The sequence below is a fragment of the Rhinopithecus bieti genome, unplaced genomic scaffold (genome assembly GCF_001698545.2).
Source record: "Rhinopithecus bieti isolate Rb0 unplaced genomic scaffold, ASM169854v2 scaffold_56806, whole genome shotgun sequence".
In the NCBI taxonomy this organism is placed as follows: Eukaryota; Metazoa; Chordata; class Mammalia; order Primates; family Cercopithecidae; genus Rhinopithecus; species Rhinopithecus bieti.
In genome coordinates, this window is record NW_016823424.1 from 441028 (window position 1) to 458854 (window position 17827).

The following is a 17827-nucleotide window of genomic DNA, read 5'->3' on the forward strand; positions in this document are numbered from 1 at the left end:
GCAATACTGCCCTTCTTTACTATTAACACAGTTACAAGCCACTCACTACCAAGCCTAGTTTTTCAGGGCAATTACTTATTATAGGAGGTCTCTAGCCTTTTAGATGCAATACCAGCTTTTAACAGTAAACACTTTTGTGATGGACAGGAAACAACTCTTCATTGTGTAAAACTGTCCCTAACACTGCATACTAACACCCCCAGCCGCAGCCCACTAAATGCTCATCAGTGACAACCAGTGATATGATAACAACACAAATTTCCCAAATGCCCCTGGGAATGTAATGCCCCCATTAATAACCACTGGATTCCCAGATGGGATATCTATCAAGGAGACAACCTACCTCTCCCGAGGCCGTCGTTCTAGTTTTGGCTCATCCAGCTGACGCTGCAACTTCTCTTGTTCCTTCTGTAGCCGTTCTTCTACTTCTCTTTCTCTAGCAGCTGTGTCAACGGGCTTTGCCCCTCCAAAGATAGAAGCAGCTCGACTGGACTGGGAGGTACTAGCAGAGGAATCATCTTCCTTAGGAGTACTCCGAGGCTTTAGATTCAGTTTGGGTCTTTGAGGGGGACCTAAGTTAAAGGAAACTTTAAGTAATAGTTTTCCAAATTGTCAGGAGCTGATGGCTGAAAGCCAGATTCCCAGATATAACTCCTATGAAATGCTATATGAGATTCAAGTTAGTGGCCTAACCAATCCGCAGAAAGCAAATAGGACATCATTAGAAAATAGGTAGCTTAGGCCGGGCGCGGTGGCTCACGCTGTAATCCTAGCACTTTGGGAGGCCAAGGCGGGTGGATCACGAGGTCAGGAGATCAAGACCATCCTGGCTAACAAGGTGAAACCCCGTCTCTACTAAAATACAAAAAATTAGCCGGGCGCGGTGGCGGGCACCTGTAGTCCCAGCTACTCAGGAGGCTGAGGCAGGAGAATGGCGTGAACCCGAGAGGCAGAGTTTGCAGTGAGCTGAGGTTGCGCCACTGCATTCCAGCCTGGGCAATAGAGAGAGACTCTGTCTCAAAAAAAAAAAAAAGGTAGCTTAGGCCAGGTGTGGTGGCTCACACCTGTAATCCCAACACTTTGGGAGGCCGAGGCGGGCAGATCACCTGGGGTCGGGAGTTCGAGACCAACCTGACCAACATGGAGAAACCTCATCTCTACTAAAAATAAAAAATTAGCCTGGCATGGTGGCGCGTGCCTGTAATCCCAGCTACTCAGGAGGCTGAGGCAGGAGAATCACTTGAACCTGGGAGGCAGAGGTTGCAGTGAACTGAGATCGCACCACTGCACTCCAGCCCTCCAGGCTGGGCAACAAAAGCAAAACTCCTCCTAAAATAAATAAATAAATAAATAAATAAATAGGTGACATAAATAACCAAGTTCTGGCCGGGCGCGATGGCTCACGCCTGTAAACCCAGCACTTTGGGAGGCCGAGGCGGGCAGATCACCTGAGGTTGGGAGTTCAAAACCAGCCTGACCAATATGGAGAAACCCAGTCTCTACTAAGAATAGAAAATTAGCTGGGAGTGGTGGCACATGCCTGTAATCCCAGCTACTCGGGAAGCTGAGGCAAGAGAATCACCTGAACCCAGGAGGTGGAGGTTGCAGTGAGCCGAGATCGGTGCCACTGCACTCTAGACTGGGCGACAAAAGCCAAACTCCATCTCAAAATACAAAACAAACAAACAAACAAAAACCAATCAACTTCAATTACTCTTGTACCACATCCATGATGTAGTTCAAGACCATAGGAAAGACTAAAAATGGTAAACATTAAAGTGATAAATTAATAATCTATTAAGATTTCTTTTATATGTGAAAAAATTTTTGACCATCATTAAACTACTGGATGAAAGTATCTTGCTTCGAAATCTGTGTGTTAAGAACTAATACAATGATACGGAAGACTCTAGTTCTTTTTTTATTTTTTTTTTGACATAGTCTTGCTCTGTCACCCAGGCTGGAGCGCTGAGGTGTGATCTCAACTCACTGCAACCTCTGCCTCCCTGATTTCCCTGCGTCAGCCACCAGAGTAGCTGGGAGTACAGGCACGTGGCACCATGCCCAGCTAAATTTTGTACGTTTAGTAGAGATGGGGTTTCACCAAGTTAGCCAGGCTGGTCTTGAACTCCTGACCTCAAGTGATCTGCTTGCCTCGGCTTCCCAAAGTGCTGTTACAGGTGTGAGCCACCACGCCCAGCCAGGAAGACTCTAAATCTTATACCCTTGTCTCTGTGTATAATATAAATTTGGCAGGTGGTTCATGGGGCAAAGCATGTAACACTGAACAAATAAACTCTTAAGGCAGCCTGATTTCTTCCTTGATTCAAGTTGTCAGAATACTTTCAAGAGAAACCTAAGTGTTTCAAGGAAGTTAAATTTCTAAAAATCATTGTCCTAAATATTTTGGATATACAAAAGATACAGAGAATATAAAGAAAGCCTATGTATACAATCACCTGACTTAAGTAATGTAACCTTAACAAAGAGGTAAAACCTCCTGATGACATGACCAGCTGCACTGTGTCCTCTAAATAACCACAAATGGTGACTTTATGCCCACACTTGACTTTATACTTTTACTACGTATGCACACAGTACCTGTAGATAGAGGGTACTGTTTAACAAGATCTAAATTTTCTACGAGGGCTTCAAGTCGACAGTTTATATATGTTCCTAGGCATATTTTAAATCTGTATTATAGCCCTGTCACTTTTATAAGATAAAACGGGGGCTCAGAAAAAGTAGCTCACTTCAGATATTTAAGATATTAATAAAAGAATACAGCCGGGCACAGTGGCTCACGCCTGTAACCCCAGCACTTTGGGAGGCCGAGGGCAAGTGGATCACTTGAACTTGGAAGTTTAAAACCAGCCTGGGCAACATGGAGAAACCCCATCTCTATAAAAAACATCAAAATTAGCCAGGCATATGGCATACACCTATAGTCCCAGCTACTGGGGAGGATGAGGTAGGAGGATCACTTGAGCTCAGAAGGCTGAGGCTACAGTTAGCCATGATTATGTTACTGCACTTCTAGCCTAGGCAACAGAGTGAGATCCTGTCTCAAGAAGGAAAAAAAAAAGTAAATGGTGGGCAAACAGTGAAGGCCCGTGTATGTCAGAGGTATAGAGAAAGGGCTATCTTCCAGGTCCCAGGGAAACTAGAAAGGTCTAAACAGAGGAGAATAAGGTAATTAGATCTTATGCCAGAAAGACAACCGACAACTGGGGCCAATGTGAAGAATGGAGCAAGGAAGGGAACTCTGTTAGGAGGCAATGGCCAGTTATGTGGGTGCAGCAATGAGGCTCCAACAAAGGTAGCAGCAACGACTAGAGATAAGAGGGCAGATCTTAGAGGGAATTGGGGGTAAGAGAAAAAAAAAAATCAGGTATGCAGCTTTTGGTGGGGAGGTAAGGGACAGTGTGAGAGAGGAAAAGGTCAGAAGTCAAGGAGAACATGAAGCCCACATCTGAGCCTCCACTTTTCTAACTTGTAATTTTACCTATACCACATAGAAGTCTTAGAATTAAACAATACATGTACAAGCACTCGGCTCACAGACGGAACAGAGTAAACAGTTAATAAATGTTAGTTATTCTTTGTAGGCTTCTTGCTTGAGGAAATAGCTTTTAAGAATGCAGTTTTTTGGCCAGGCGCGGTGGCGCACACCTGTAATCCCAGCACTTTGGGGAGGCCAAGGCAGGTGGATCACGAGGTCAAGAGATCGAGACCATCCTGGCCAACACGGTGAAACCCCATCTCTACTAAAAATACAAAAATTAGCCGGGCATGGTGGCTTGCCCAGCTACTCGGGAAGCTGAGGCATGAGAATCACTTGAACCTGGGAGGCAGAGGTTGCAGTGAGCCGAGATTGCGCCACTGCACTCTAGCCTCGGCAAGAGAGAGGCTCCGTCTCAAAAAAAAAAAAAAAAAAGTAGTTTTTTAAAACCTTTTTTTATTATTTATTACATAGGGTCTCACTATGTTGCCCAAGCTGAAATGAGACCTTGCCTCACTGCAGCCTTGACATCCCAGGCTCAAGCAACCCTCCCACCTCAGCCTCCTAAGACACTGGGACTACAGGCACATGCTACCACACTCAGCTAACTTTTATATTTTTTGCAGAGATGGGGTCTCACTATATTGCCAGGGCTTGTCTTAAACTCCTGGGCTCAAGTGATCCTCCTGCCTTGGCCTCCCAAAGTGCTGGAATCACAAATGTAAGCACCACCCTGGCCTGTTTTTTTTTTTTTTTTTTTTAAACAAACAAACATTGAATTATTATTATTATTATTACTGAGGAAGGAGTAAAGACTTCACCATTTTTTGAGGGAGGAGGAAAGACTTCACCGCAATAGAATTGCCATATGGTTCTGAATAATTTTGTCATCTGTGTTTTTATTTTTTTTTTTTTTTTTGAAGGACGGAGTCCTCGCTCTGTTGCCCGGGCCTGGAGTGCAGTGGCCGGATCTCTACCTCACTGCAGAGCTTCCGCCTCACCGGGTTCCACACCATTCCCTCCGCTGGCTTCAGCCATCCCGAGTAGCTGGGACTACAGGCGCCCGCCACCCACGCCCGGCTAACTTTTCTATTTTAGTAGAGACGGGGTTTCACCATTAGCCAGGATGGTCTCTATCTCCTGACCTTGTGATGCGCCGGCGTCTGCCTCCCAAACTGCTGGGATTACAGGCGTGAGCCACTGTGCCTGGCCAGCCAATGCTCTTTCTGCTATGCTTTGCTACTTCCTGTACCATGCGCACATTGTATCTGTGCCCAACTCAGTGGTTTGTAACACAATCACAAATTTTCCGTAGTTTTCCCAGTTTCTGTTCCATGAAGTAAGTAAAAAGAAAACTATTACCTCTATCATCGCGCCTATAATCATCCCGAGAGTAATCATCTCTGGAGCTCCACGACCGATCATCTCGTCTGTCGTATCGGTCTTCATAGCGGTCCCCGCCTCCTCTGTAGTCATCATCCCTGCGATACCCACTGCCAAATGCTCTTCTGCCACTGCCTATCCGGGAATCATAGCCTGTAAACATATCCCAAATTATAATCATCACAGCAGAGAGAGAAAAAAAAAGCAAAAAAGTTACTGAAAGAACAATTCAACACAAACGTTTTACAATTACCTCTATCATAGTCTCTGCTGCCTCGGTCATCATAGCGTTCCCGGCCACCATATCGATCCATATCCCGGCGTGGGCCATCCCGATACCCATCCCGATACCCATCCCGATACCGGTCTGAATCATAACGATCTCGATACTCTAGAGAAAAGAGACAAGTAACACCATCCCCTTTTCTCTGACACCATTAATAGAAACACAGTAAGCTATCACACCAGTTTGGAAGAATTTGTGTTTATTTAAATTTTCTATCTGATTTCTTCAAAAAGTTTCTCAGGTGAAATAAATGTTGCTCAGCTAATAATTTGGGAAGGGTGGGTTGGAAATAAAAAAAAATCCCTAAATATTCCATAATGAATTTCCAGGAGAAAAGGTTTATATGCAAAAACAAAAAACAAAACAAAACAAACAAACAAAAAAACAAAGTAAGCACCAGACACTAAAACAATACAGTTGGAATCTTCCATGTGTGATCCCAAAGACCACCTGTTTTTTAATTAAAAAAATTTTTTTAGCCAGGCGTGGTGGCTCACGCCTGTAATCCCAGCACTTTGGGAGGCTAAGGTGGGCAGATCACGAGGTCAAGAGATTGAGACTATCCTGGCCAACATGGTGAAACCCTGTCTCTACTAAAAATACAAAAATTAGCTGGGCATGATGATGCACACCTGTAGTCCCAGCTACTTGGGAGGCGGAGACAGGAGAATGTGTGAACACGGGAGGCGGAGGCTGCGCTGAGATCACACCACTGCACTCCAGCCTGGCGACAGAGTGAGACTATGTCTCACTCACAGAGTCTCTCTATGCTGCCCAGGCTGGTCTTGGGCTGCTGGGCTTAAGCAGTCCTTCAGCCTTGGCCTCCCAAAGTGTTGGGATTACAGGCCTGAGCCATAACAACCAGCCACAAAGACTACTTTATTTAAGAGACAAGGCCGGGCGCGGTGGCTCAAGCCTGTAATCCCAGCACTTTGGGAGGCCGAGACGGGCGAATCACGAGGTCAGGAGATCAAGACCATCCTGGCTAACACGGTGAAACCCCGTCTCTACTAAAAAAAATACAAAATCTAGCCGGGCGAGGTGGCGGGCGCCTGTGGTCCCAGCTACTCGGGAGGCTGAGGCAGGAGAATGGCGTGAACCCGGGAGGCGGAGCTTGCAGTGAGCTGAGATCTGGCCACTGCACTCCAGCCTGGGTGACAGAGTGAGACTCCGTCTCAAAAAAAAAAAAAAAAAAAAAAAAAAAAAAAAAAAAAAAAAGTAAAAAATACTGAAAGTTGTATTAGAACTATGCGTGAAAAGCTTTGAAGTAATGTATATACCCTTCTTGGCCAACAATTTAATTTCTTGAAATTCATCCTAAGGAAGTAACTGGATGTGTGATAAAGATACACGTACAAAGACATTTGTTGCAATGTTTATGTTATAAACTATATTTTACACACACATGTGCATTTCAGTATCAGAGGAACCTAAATACTAGAAATCTGTATAAAGAAATGTAGTAACTCAGACAGCAAACTGGGTAGCATTAAGTTGTCTGTAAAAAGGATAGCTGCTGTTTAGTTCCAGTTGACTGTTGCTAGGATCTTCCAATTTTCTGAGAGAAGCTGGCAGCCCAGATTTTATGTTAAAAAAAAAAATCTGAATTTCTAAATATAAATTAACTAACTAAAAAAACCTACAAATATTTTATAAGGCTGATTAATTTACATACGGGGGCCAAACAGGGATGTTTTTCTTTTTTCTTTTTTTTGAGATGGAGTCTCCCTCTGTTGCCCAGGCTGGAGTGCAGTAGCACAATCGCGGGCTCACTGCAACCTCTGCCTCCCAGGTCCAAGCGATTCTCCTGCCTCAGCCTCCCGAGTAGCTGGGGTTACAGACACCCGGCACCACGCCTGGCTAATTTTTGTGTATGTGTATTTTTAGTAGAGACAGGCGCCCGCCACCTCGCCCGGCTAGTTTTTTGTATTTTTTAGTAGAGACGGGGTTTCACCATGTTAGCCAAGATGGTCCCGATCTCCTGACCTCATGATCCGCCCGCCTCAGCCTCCCAAAGTGCTGGGATTATAGGCGTGAGCCACCATGCCAGGCCAGGGATCTTTTTCTTGTGGCTACTGTCTTTTAAATATAAATAATGATTTCATTTTGGAAACCACATACTTTTTACTGACCAGACATAACATTTCCCAGTATTATAAACTTTATATATTAAAGAACATGTTAATGTTAGTAAAATGATTATAGAAATGATCTAAAATAGGACACAAGAAAATCAGCCCTGTGTTTATTTTGAAATGTGGTTTAATTTCTGGAGATGCGATTTACACTTGATTTTATTGGATAATATTGAAATTATGATAAGCTTGCATTTATTGAGAAAGCATAGATCCACATTGGAGAAAAGCAGCACATGCTATTACTGACATTTCATAGGAATACTTAGTGTAATACCCCCCAACACCCCTCAGGGTTCTGTTTTTGGCCTAATGCTTGGGATAGGAGTCTCTGAATCTTTAATTCAGGTTAACTAAGTTGACTTTGGGGCAGCTTTGGATAACAACAGCACACTCACTCGTTATCCATCCTGCTTGCTCTAAATTCAAGGTTTCAGGTGAGAAAAGTCATGCCCCTGGACTCAAAACAGGACCCTTGGTCTGATTGTCTGCTTTTTCTTTCAAGAGCCATTTCTTCCTGTTAACAATAGAATCTCTTGCATAAATGCTGAAGTAATCACCTCAGGTAGTTCTCCCCAAGGCTTTGTTGTGTCAAAGTCATGTAAGAAGTCAGATATAAACTTGCTGATTTACCCTTCTTTCAGACCTATGACCCATTCTTCCTTCTACATCTTAAAAGGTTAAGGACTCTCCTCTAATAGGAATTATATCCCTTACTGCTTCCTCAATTATATTTAGTACAAAGCTCAAAAGGTACCAAAGTTTTGGTACCTTTAAATGTTTTGGAAACATTTAAAGTTTCCAAAATTAAAATGCCTGTGGCTGGGAGCGCTAGCTCACACCTGTAATCCCAGCATTTTGGGAGGTCAAGGTGGGCAGATCATCTGATGTAAGGAGTTAGAGATCAGCCTGGTCAACATGGTGAAACCCCATCTCTACTTAAAAATACAAAAATTAGCCAGGTGTGGTGGCGCGCATCTGTAATCCCAGCTACTCAGGAGGCTGAGGCACAAGGAACACCCTGAACCTGGCAGGCAGAAGTTGCAGTTAGCCAGGATTGCCACAGCACTCCAGTCCGGCAACAGAGCGAGACTCTGTCTCAAAAAAATAAAACAAAGAGCTTGTAAATTTAAGTTGTTCTGTTTTTACTTAAACTATTTCAAACATACAGAAAAGTAAAGAAGCCATTATAACAAACTTATGAACCTATTACTTAGGTTTAGTGAATGTCATATTTTGCCATGTTTATTTCAGTTTTTTGTTTAAAAGAAATATGTTACAGATGTAACAACAGAATTTTCCCTACCCCCACCAACAATCACAAGGGTGGTTAAAATTACCATGCACAGCTTTATATTTTTTACAACTTATGCATTAATACTACATGGTACTGTTTTCAAATTTATACACAATTTTTTTCCCCTTAATGTAACAGGTTTTGAATTTTATCCCTGTTGTTATGCTATTAAGTATTTGATTACAGACAAAACACTAATTTATTTTTGCTAGCTAATAGCTTCTTAAAATAATTAGTGTTGTCTATTTTTGTGTATTTTAATAAAGTTGCATAGTTTTCCCGATAAAGGTTTTTGTTAATGATGTATATAATTAATCTCTACTCCTACCCCATGATATTTCTCACTCCCCTATCTTTCCGCACCCCAACTATTTAATTATTCACACACTCTCGTCCCTCCACTATAATAACGTATGCCCAATAAAGACAGGATTTTCTTGTTTTTGTTCACTGCTGTATCTTGAGCATTTAAGTGAATCAATTTTTATTAGAAAAAAATTACACTGCTATATCCTTGTTCACTGCTATATCTTGAGTATTTTAAAGTGAATCAATTATTTTATTTTAAAACTTACATTTGGCCGGGCGCGGTGGCTCAAGCCTGTAATCCCAGCACTTTGGGAGGCTGAGGCAGGAGGATCACCTGAGGTCAGGAGTCCAAGACCAGCCTGACCAACATGGAGAAACCCCATCTTTACTAAAAATACAAATTTAGCCAGGCATGGCGGCACATGCCTGTAATCCCAGCTACTCGGGAGGGTGAGGCAGAAGAATGGCGTAAACCCGGGAGGCGGAGCTTGCAGTGAGCTGAGATCCGGCCACTGCACTCCAGTCTGGGCGACAGAGTGAAACTCCGTCTCAAAAGAAAAAAAAAACAACTTAACATTTTAGGCCAGGCGTGGTGGCTCATGCCTGTAATCCTAGCACTTTGGGAGGCTGAGGCAGGAGGATCACCTGAGGTCAGGAGTCCAAGACCAGCCTGACCAACATGGAGAAACCCCATCTTTACTAAAAATACAAATTTAGCCAGGCATGGCGGCACATGCCTGTAATCCCAGCTACTCGAGAGGCTGAGGCAGAAGAATCACTTGAATCTAGAAGGCGGAGGTTGTGGTGACCTGAGATCATGCCATTGCACTCCAGCCTGTGCAACAAGAGCGAAACTCAGTTTCGGGTAAAAAAAAAAAAAAATGTATTTTAATTGTTTGCTATAAGCATATAGTAATGCAACTGATCGGCTGGGCGCAGTGGCTCACGTCTGTAATGCCAGCACTTTGGGAGGCCAAGGCAGGCGGATTATGAGGTCAAGAGATCGAGACCATCCTGGTCAACATCGTGAAACCCCCATCTCTACTAAAAATACAAAAATTAGCTGGGTGTGGTGGTGCATGCCTGTGGTTCCAGCTACTTGGGAGGCTGAGGCAGGAGAATTGCTTGAACCCAGGAGGTGGAGGTTGTAGTGAGCCGAGGTTGCGCCACTGCACTCCAGCCTGGGCGACAGAGCGAGACTCTGTCTCTTTCTGATTTCAAATAGCTCACTTGGTAGAATGTGATAGGTTTTTTTTTTCTTTTTTTCTTTTGGAGACAGGGTCTTGCTCTGTCACCCAGTCTAGACCTCCTGGGCTCAAGAAGTCCTCTTGCCTCAGCTTGCTGAATAGCTAGGACTGCAGGTGCGTACCACCACGTCAGCTGTTTTTTTTTTTTTTTTTTTTTGGTAGATAGGGTTTTGTTTTGTCACCCAGGCTGCTCTCAAACTCCTGGCCTCAAGCAATCCACCTGCCTTGACCTCCCAAAGTGTTGGGATTATAGGTGTGAGACACCATGCCCAGGTTGGGTTTCTTTAAAAACAATTGTCTCCAAAAAAAGAGAAATGTCTGTCCCTTTCTTTGTTTGGTTAAGTTTCTAAAAAAAATTATTAATTTGTCAAATTTGTTTTCTGTATCTATCAATTCTTTCAGATATTATCCAAAATTTTTCTTAATCTGCTTTCCCCCCCTCTATCTGTTAATGTGATTATCTGTAACACATTTGGCCTATTACTAAATAGCCTCCCAAAGCACAGAAGAAACTAACTTCATAAAAACACTTACTGTCTCCAAAGCTATCATCACCTCTTCTAGGTGGGTAGTCATCAAAGCTGTCTGTAGCAGGACGAGCCCTCCAGTCTGTATCTGTTTTGTCAGAATCCCGATTTCTATCACGGCCAAAAGAACGATCATCCCTGTCTACAGATACATTAAAACAAAAACCGTAAGTTAGCTCACAAAAAAAACTTTGCCCGATATTTCTCACACATAGAAAAACCCCACTTTACCCTATTTTTCACTTTCACATCACACTGTCATCCCAGTTACCTCAGGCCCCATAAGTAAGTACATGCTCCAATGCAACCCGGGTGGTTCTTTTCCTCCCATTTTTTCCTATTGATTTAATGCTTAGCTATCTCAAATTCTGCATAGGCCAGGAGTCCCTGAAACATATACAAATTAGGTCCCCTTTGTGACCAATGTGCTGTTAGGCAGATTATTTATCATCTATTTAATGTTCATTTAGATCAGGCTTCTCAATCTTGACATGCATTTTGGGCTGCATAATTCTTTGTTGATGGGGATTGTCCTATCCCCTACAGAATTAACCCCTGGATTCTACTTATGTCAGCAGCACTCCCTCCAATTGTGACAACCTACATTGTCTTAAAACATTGCCAGAAATCCCCTGTGGGGCAAAACTGATTGAAAACTGTTACTGTAGATTCAGGCAGGCCCACCACTACCCCTATTAAAATTTTCTGGGAAAGGATGGTTTGTTGTCATCCTAGGACCATTAACAGTCAGAAATCTCTACCAGTTTCCTTACCTTTATCCTGTGCTTGATCAGCAACGTCCACTCGAATTCTCCTGTTACCTAGAGACTGAGAGCATAGGACCATATTAACCAACCTTTTGCCCCATTATGCACAAATCCCTTGAGTGACCTTGAACGTCTGGGCATAGCAGAAGCACTAGGGGAAGGAAGATAAAGGAGAACACTGTAATCTAGCTAACACTCCAATCTGTGGGCTAAAGAGTCCTTTATAAAGACTTAAAAATTCAACAAATTTAAGCTGGGTTTGAATATTAGGTCAATTATCACACTATTTTTACAAAGCTTAATTTCACAGAACAGAATTAACTTTTTAACAATCCAAGGTAATTTGTCAAGTGTAGTAAATTAAAAATAATCCTCACATAACTAGCTGAATAAAAGGCATATTTGGTGCCACAGCAATTATTTATCAAAATTTATAGAAGCCAGGTGCAGCGGCATGTACCTACAGTTTCAGCTATTTGGGAGGCTGAAGCAGGAGGATCACTTAAGCCCAGGAGTTCAAGTCCAGCCTGGGCAATATAGCGAGACTCTGTCTCTTAAAAATAAAAACACCCAACACGTTTATAGAGCCCCTACTAGTACTATACACCAGCAAAATTGCATAAAGCATGCTTTGTCTACAATCTTAGGTTCTCTCACTCAGTATTACCTTTGGATAAATCAGTTCTTCCAGAGATACCCTCTGACTTCCCTTTCCCACATCATTATTTACATACTTTGAACCCAATTAATTCTATTGCTGATTTTTCCTCATTTCATAGTAGAATCTACAGTTGAAGAAGGATAACAGTGATTTTAGTTAAAATACCCAAAACTATATTAAACACCACTATAATGAAATCTTTAGTAACAAAGTAACTCTTAAATATGCACCACAACAATATATTAAGTAATAGTTCATCTAGTAAGCATCAAATAGTTAACAATTGCATGGTATTCTTTTTCTTATCCAGACTGAGTAAGGTTAGAGACCACTAAATAAAATCTAAAAATAATCCAATAAGAGTAACTCTGGAACAACATTAGACCTTCACATGCATTTAAATTTAACTAAGTACATTAATATTTATCTCTTATTTCACACTGACGACAGATTATCATGATGGTAATCAATTATGAGGCAGCAAAACTATTTCTAAGAGGTGTTGATTTCAATCATGTCATATGGCAAATTAGGACTTATGGCACGAATTATGGCACAAATGGCACTAGAAATTGCCTTATCAATAAACAATAAGGTGTTTTTGGAGTTAAAGGAGGAAAAAAGTCTTTTTTCTTCTGAGACATAAGCCTCTCAAGTTCTGGGACAGGAAAATATTTTGTAGGCAGTGTTGATAAGCAGAAGGATTGGATATTTGTCTGTCTCCTATAATATATTCCTTTGTAGGAAATGTTTCCAAATCCTCTTAAATGAACAAAAAATACCATTACAACGCTTCCCTGAAAATGAGATATGCCTTTCAATACTAAACAAACTTGATTTTTCTATTTGCCTTTATCAGGTCAGATTACTCTGAAAAAGCAAAGCCATAGGAGTTGAGGCAACACTATGGGTAAACCAATGTGAGACTTAATTAGAGACATGGTGTATGGCGGGTTTCTTCCACTATTTTCCACCTAAGTACCTCTCTAAATTATTAGGGCCTACTGAATTTGCTGAAGTGTGACTTGCTAAATGTTGAATGTTAAGTGATATACTGTTAAATAATGCAGGCCTTTATTTGTAGATATGGGAATCTTTGAAGTGAGCCACTCACTCAACCTAAAAAATATCAGTTTGATCAATAAACATGAGATTTGTGAACTTACACCCCTCATATCCCCACTCTTATTTTCTTTACCTCTTCATTGAGACTCAGGGCACTGAGCAGGGAATCCAGGTCCTCAAATTCAGCATAACCAAAACCTTTTAACCTCTCTGGATTGCTGGGTTCACGGGGTAAACGCACTGCACTGATCTGAAGGAATAAGAAACAACAACAAAGTTTCCCAACGTTCTTCATTTGCCATTTTTTGAGAGGAGTACGAAAGCATTACTGTATGTGCATGAATTTTTATGAATACACAAGAACATGGTTGTCTCAGGAGGAAAACTGATGCAGAGGGATAGTAGAAACTTTACTAAATGCCCTATTATACCTTCTGAATTTTGAACTACATGAATTTAACCCTTAAAAGAAATATGAATTCAGGCCAGTACAGAGGTTTATGCCTGTAGTCCCAGCACTGTGGGAGGCTGAAGCAGGTGGATCATCTGAGGTCAGGAGTTCAAGACCGGCCTGACCAACATGGTGAAATCACATCTCTACTAAATATAAAAAATTAGCTGGGCATGGTGGCACATGCCTGTTATCCCAGCTACTTGGGAGGCTGAGGCAGAACTGCTTGAACCTGGAAGACGGAGGTTGTAGTGAGCTGAGATTGCACCGTTGCACTCCAGCCTGGGCAACAAAAGCAAAACTCCATCTCCAAAAAAAAAAAAAAAAAAATCTAAATTATATTTCTTTCTTTTATTTTTTTTGAGACAGAGTCTCATTTCGTCACCCAGGCTGGAGTACAGTGGCGCAATGTCAGCTCACTGCAACCTCTCCCTCTCAGGTTCAAGCAATTCTCCTACCTCAGCCTCCCGAGTAGCTGGGATTATAGACGTGTGCCACCATGCCCAGCTAATTTCTGTATTCTTAGTAGAAGAATACAACATTAGCCAGGCTGGACTCGCACTCCTGACCTCAAATGATCCACCTGCCTCTGACTCCCAAAATGCAGGGATTACAGGTGTGAGCCACCATGCCCAGCCTTAAATTGTATTTCTAGTTGTTTAAGAGCAACTGCCCATTCCACAATTAGTCTTTTTTAGACACTATCCTCAATATCTAGTTAATTATTACAACTTTTACACTTACATTTAATCCTCTAAAGAATTCCTTAATTGACTCTTCTGTCACATCATAGGGGAGGTTCCCTAGAAAAGCAGTGTAGGGTGGCGATTTGGGAAGACGGCTCCGGTCGATATTGGGTTCCCGAGCAGCCCGTGGAGCAGTGGGAAGGATGGAACGGTCAATTGGAGGCGCCCTGTACACGTCGTCGTCATTACTGTGCCACGTTGTTGAAACTAGGATAGAGGAATGAATACAAGAATTAGAAGAAACGTCTCTCACTACTGTCATAGAACAAGAGGACCCATGTTAACTGCCAAATATTAAACATGCTATACAAGGAAACAGACAAAAAAAAAAGTGGAGGTTCAGTACTAAGGGCACTTTACAAAAAGAAGACGCTTCTGAGATTAATTATAACACCTCAATCCTTATGTAGCAAAGAAATACTATTCCATAAATGTATGGAATTATTCCATAAATACAACTGTTCACGGAATATTACTGTGTGCCTGCTACTTTATATTAATTATATCCCATCTTATCTTTTTAACAGTCCTGTGAGGTTGTCCCCCATTCTACAGAAAAGCAAACTCAGATTTCACACAGTAATTTGCCCAAGGTCACAGATGGTAAAGCTAGGATTCAAACCTGGGTCCCTCTTACTCCAGGTGTATTTAACGACTACTGACAACTCTCGTATTCCTAGTGGCGAGGCTGAAGTGAGTATTTTTCTGCATGGTCTATCCGCCCTCAAAAACAACAACAGGTCCAGCTCGGTGGCTCATGCCTGTAATCCCAGCACTTTGGGAGGCCAAGGTGGGTGGATTTGACGTCAGGAGTTCGAGATCAGCCTGACCAATATGGTGAAACCCTGTCTCTACTAAAAATACAAAAATTAGCCAGGCGTGGTGGTGCGTGCCAGTAATCCCAGCTACTTGGGAGGCTGAGACAAAAGAATCTCTTGAACCGGGAGGTGGAGGCTGCGGTGAGCCAAGAGACTGCGCCACTGCACTACAGCGTGGGTGACAGAGACTCCATCTGAAAACAAACAAAAAATACAACAACAACAACCTTTCCGTACAGCACTGTCCACGAATTTGTACTTCAGACACCAACACTTATGGGAAGTACGACCTATATAACATTTCCTATTTTGGCTGGGTGCAGTGGCTCATGCCTGTAATCCCAGCACTCTGAGAGGCTGAGGCAGGTGGATCATGAGGTCAGGAGTTCGAGACCAGCCTGGCCAAAATGGTAAAACCCCAACTCTACTAAAAATACAAAAATTAGCTGGCGCGGTGGCAGGCACCTGTAATCCCAGCTACCCCGGTGGCTGAGGTAGGAGAATCACTTGAACCCCAGGAGCAGAGGTTGTGTTGAGCCGAGAGCACGCCACTATACTCCAGCCTGGGCGATAAGAGTGAGACTCTGTATCGAAAAAAAAAAAAAAAAAAAAAATTCTCGTTTTAGGAATTACGAGAACAGGTCACAAGAAAATTATTCTTTCAGCATGCAATAAAAGATTTTCAGGAAAAAAACAATGGTAATGAGATTTATGTCATACCTGGTAATTATAAAAAATAGCTCCTGATTATTTCTGGTGACTCCCTGAAGGTACAGAACTTGTCCAAATGACACTCAATGACTCTTCTTTATTTTCCCACCATAATTAGTGTTCTCATTCCTTTTCCTCAGACCATTTTCGTTTACCCAAGGACACTGATTTTATACTACTAACTCCTAGAACTAATTATTCCTTGGCTCTGAGTAAACATAGCTAACAGATTACACTGAAACATCACTTTTTGTTTTTAATTTTTTTGAGATGGAGTCTCGCTTTGTCACCCACGCTGAAGTACAGTGGCATGATCTCGTCTCATTGCAACCTCCGCCTTCCGGGTTCAAGCAATTCTCCTGCCCCAGCCTCCCGAGTAGCTGAAATTACAGGCACATGCCACCACGTCCAGCTAATTTTTGTATTTTTAGTAGAGACAGGTTTTCACCATGTTGGCCAGGTTGGTCTTGAACTTCTGATCTCACGTGATCTGTCCACCTCGGCCTCGCAAAGTGCTGGGATTACAGGTGTGAGCCATCGCGAGCAGCCTGAAACATCACTTTATGAGGACCCCATAGAACTGCTTACTTTTAAAATGAAGAAAATGAGGCCCAAAAGAATAGTAACTTAAGAAGTCTGTTAATGCAAGAACAAGAACTAGCAAAGCTCTCTTAAATGACCACTTCAGTCTTCACTGCAAAGTCTGATAGCCCAAACCTCAGAATAAACCTTAGATTCTATAAAATATGTAAGATTTCAGGTGCTAAAAAATGAGTAAGTTCTTTTCAGATTACAAATGATGTGAATTATTACGTAATAGGTTTTCTCTAGAAAATAATAAAACATTCCAAACATGATGACAAAAGAAAAATTACCATCTCCTTCCAGGTCATCCGTTTCATCAGCCCAGCTGACTGGTTTGGAAACATAGGTGCTTCCTCCACCAGTACCCCCATCCTCAGCCAGAAAGTCTGTTAGGGAGATAGTCTTCCCCTTCTTATTCTTCTTTTTTGCTGTTTTAAAAGGCAAGAGAAAGATTATTCATCAACACTCAGATATTTACAGAGCTGTACAATGCAATATTGTAAAACATTATTTTCAAAGAAAGTAACATGGATACTCCTCAGATGGTTAAATTATGGCATTTCCATGAAGGGGTACTATACAGACATAAATAAGGAGAAAGCACAATACAATGGCACAAAAAGAAGAACAAAACACTAAGAAATTTAAAAGTTGCAGAATATCTATTATGTGTAAACACATGTTTACGTATGGAAAAGGGTCTGGGTGTTTGAGATACCCCCTGGAGAGTATGTTTGGAGTGTGGGGGCAACCTTTTATTTTCTACTATATTCACTTATCATTTGAGATCTTTAATTTTGTAAGTACTTCTATTCAGTTACTACTTTCACTGCTCCTTGGATAAAAAAGATGAATAAAACTTCGTATCTCGCTGGCCGGGCGCGGTGGCTCAAGCCTGTAATCCCAGCACTTTGGGAGGCCGAGACGGGCGGATCATAAGGTCAGGAGATCGAGACCATCCTGGCTAACACGGTGAAACCCCATCTCTACTAAAAAATACAAAAAACGGCCGGGCGCGGTGGCTCAAGCCTGTAATCCCAGCACTTTGGGAGGCCGAGATGGGCGGATCACGAGGTCAGGAGATCGAGACCATCCTGGCTAACACGGTGAAACCCCGTCTCTACTAAAAAAATACAAAAAAAAACTAGCCAGGCGAGGTGGCGGGCGCCTGTAGTCCCAGCTACTCCGGAGGCTGAGGCAGGAGAATGGCGTAAACGCGGGAGGCGGAGCTTGCAGTGAGCTGAGATCCGGCCACTGTACTCCAGCCTGGGTTACAGAGCAAGACTCCGTCTCCAAAAAAAACAAAACAAAAACAAAAACAAAAACAAAAACAAAAA

At 42.3% G+C, this 17827-nt stretch overlaps 1 protein-coding gene across 4 annotated transcripts in view; it reads right to left on the reverse strand.

The window, feature by feature from the left end:
- EIF4B (eukaryotic translation initiation factor 4B) overlaps positions 1-17827 on the reverse strand; it is a 36465-nt gene that overhangs the window by 8020 nt on the left and 10618 nt on the right. For all 4 annotated transcript variants that reach the window (XM_017861467.1, XM_017861465.1, XM_017861464.1 and 1 more), the window contains exons 2-9: positions 16781-16918; positions 14375-14583; positions 13313-13429; positions 11460-11514; positions 10694-10828; positions 5139-5276; positions 4865-5038; positions 344-572 (exon numbers count right to left, since the gene is read on the reverse strand). In XM_017861467.1, the coding sequence (XP_017716956.1) occupies positions 344-572; positions 4865-5038; positions 5139-5276; positions 10694-10828; positions 11460-11514; positions 13313-13429; positions 14375-14583; positions 16781-16918 (1195 nt within the window). The remainder of the gene's footprint in view (positions 1-343; positions 573-4864; positions 5039-5138; positions 5277-10693; positions 10829-11459; positions 11515-13312; positions 13430-14374; positions 14584-16780; positions 16919-17827) is intronic.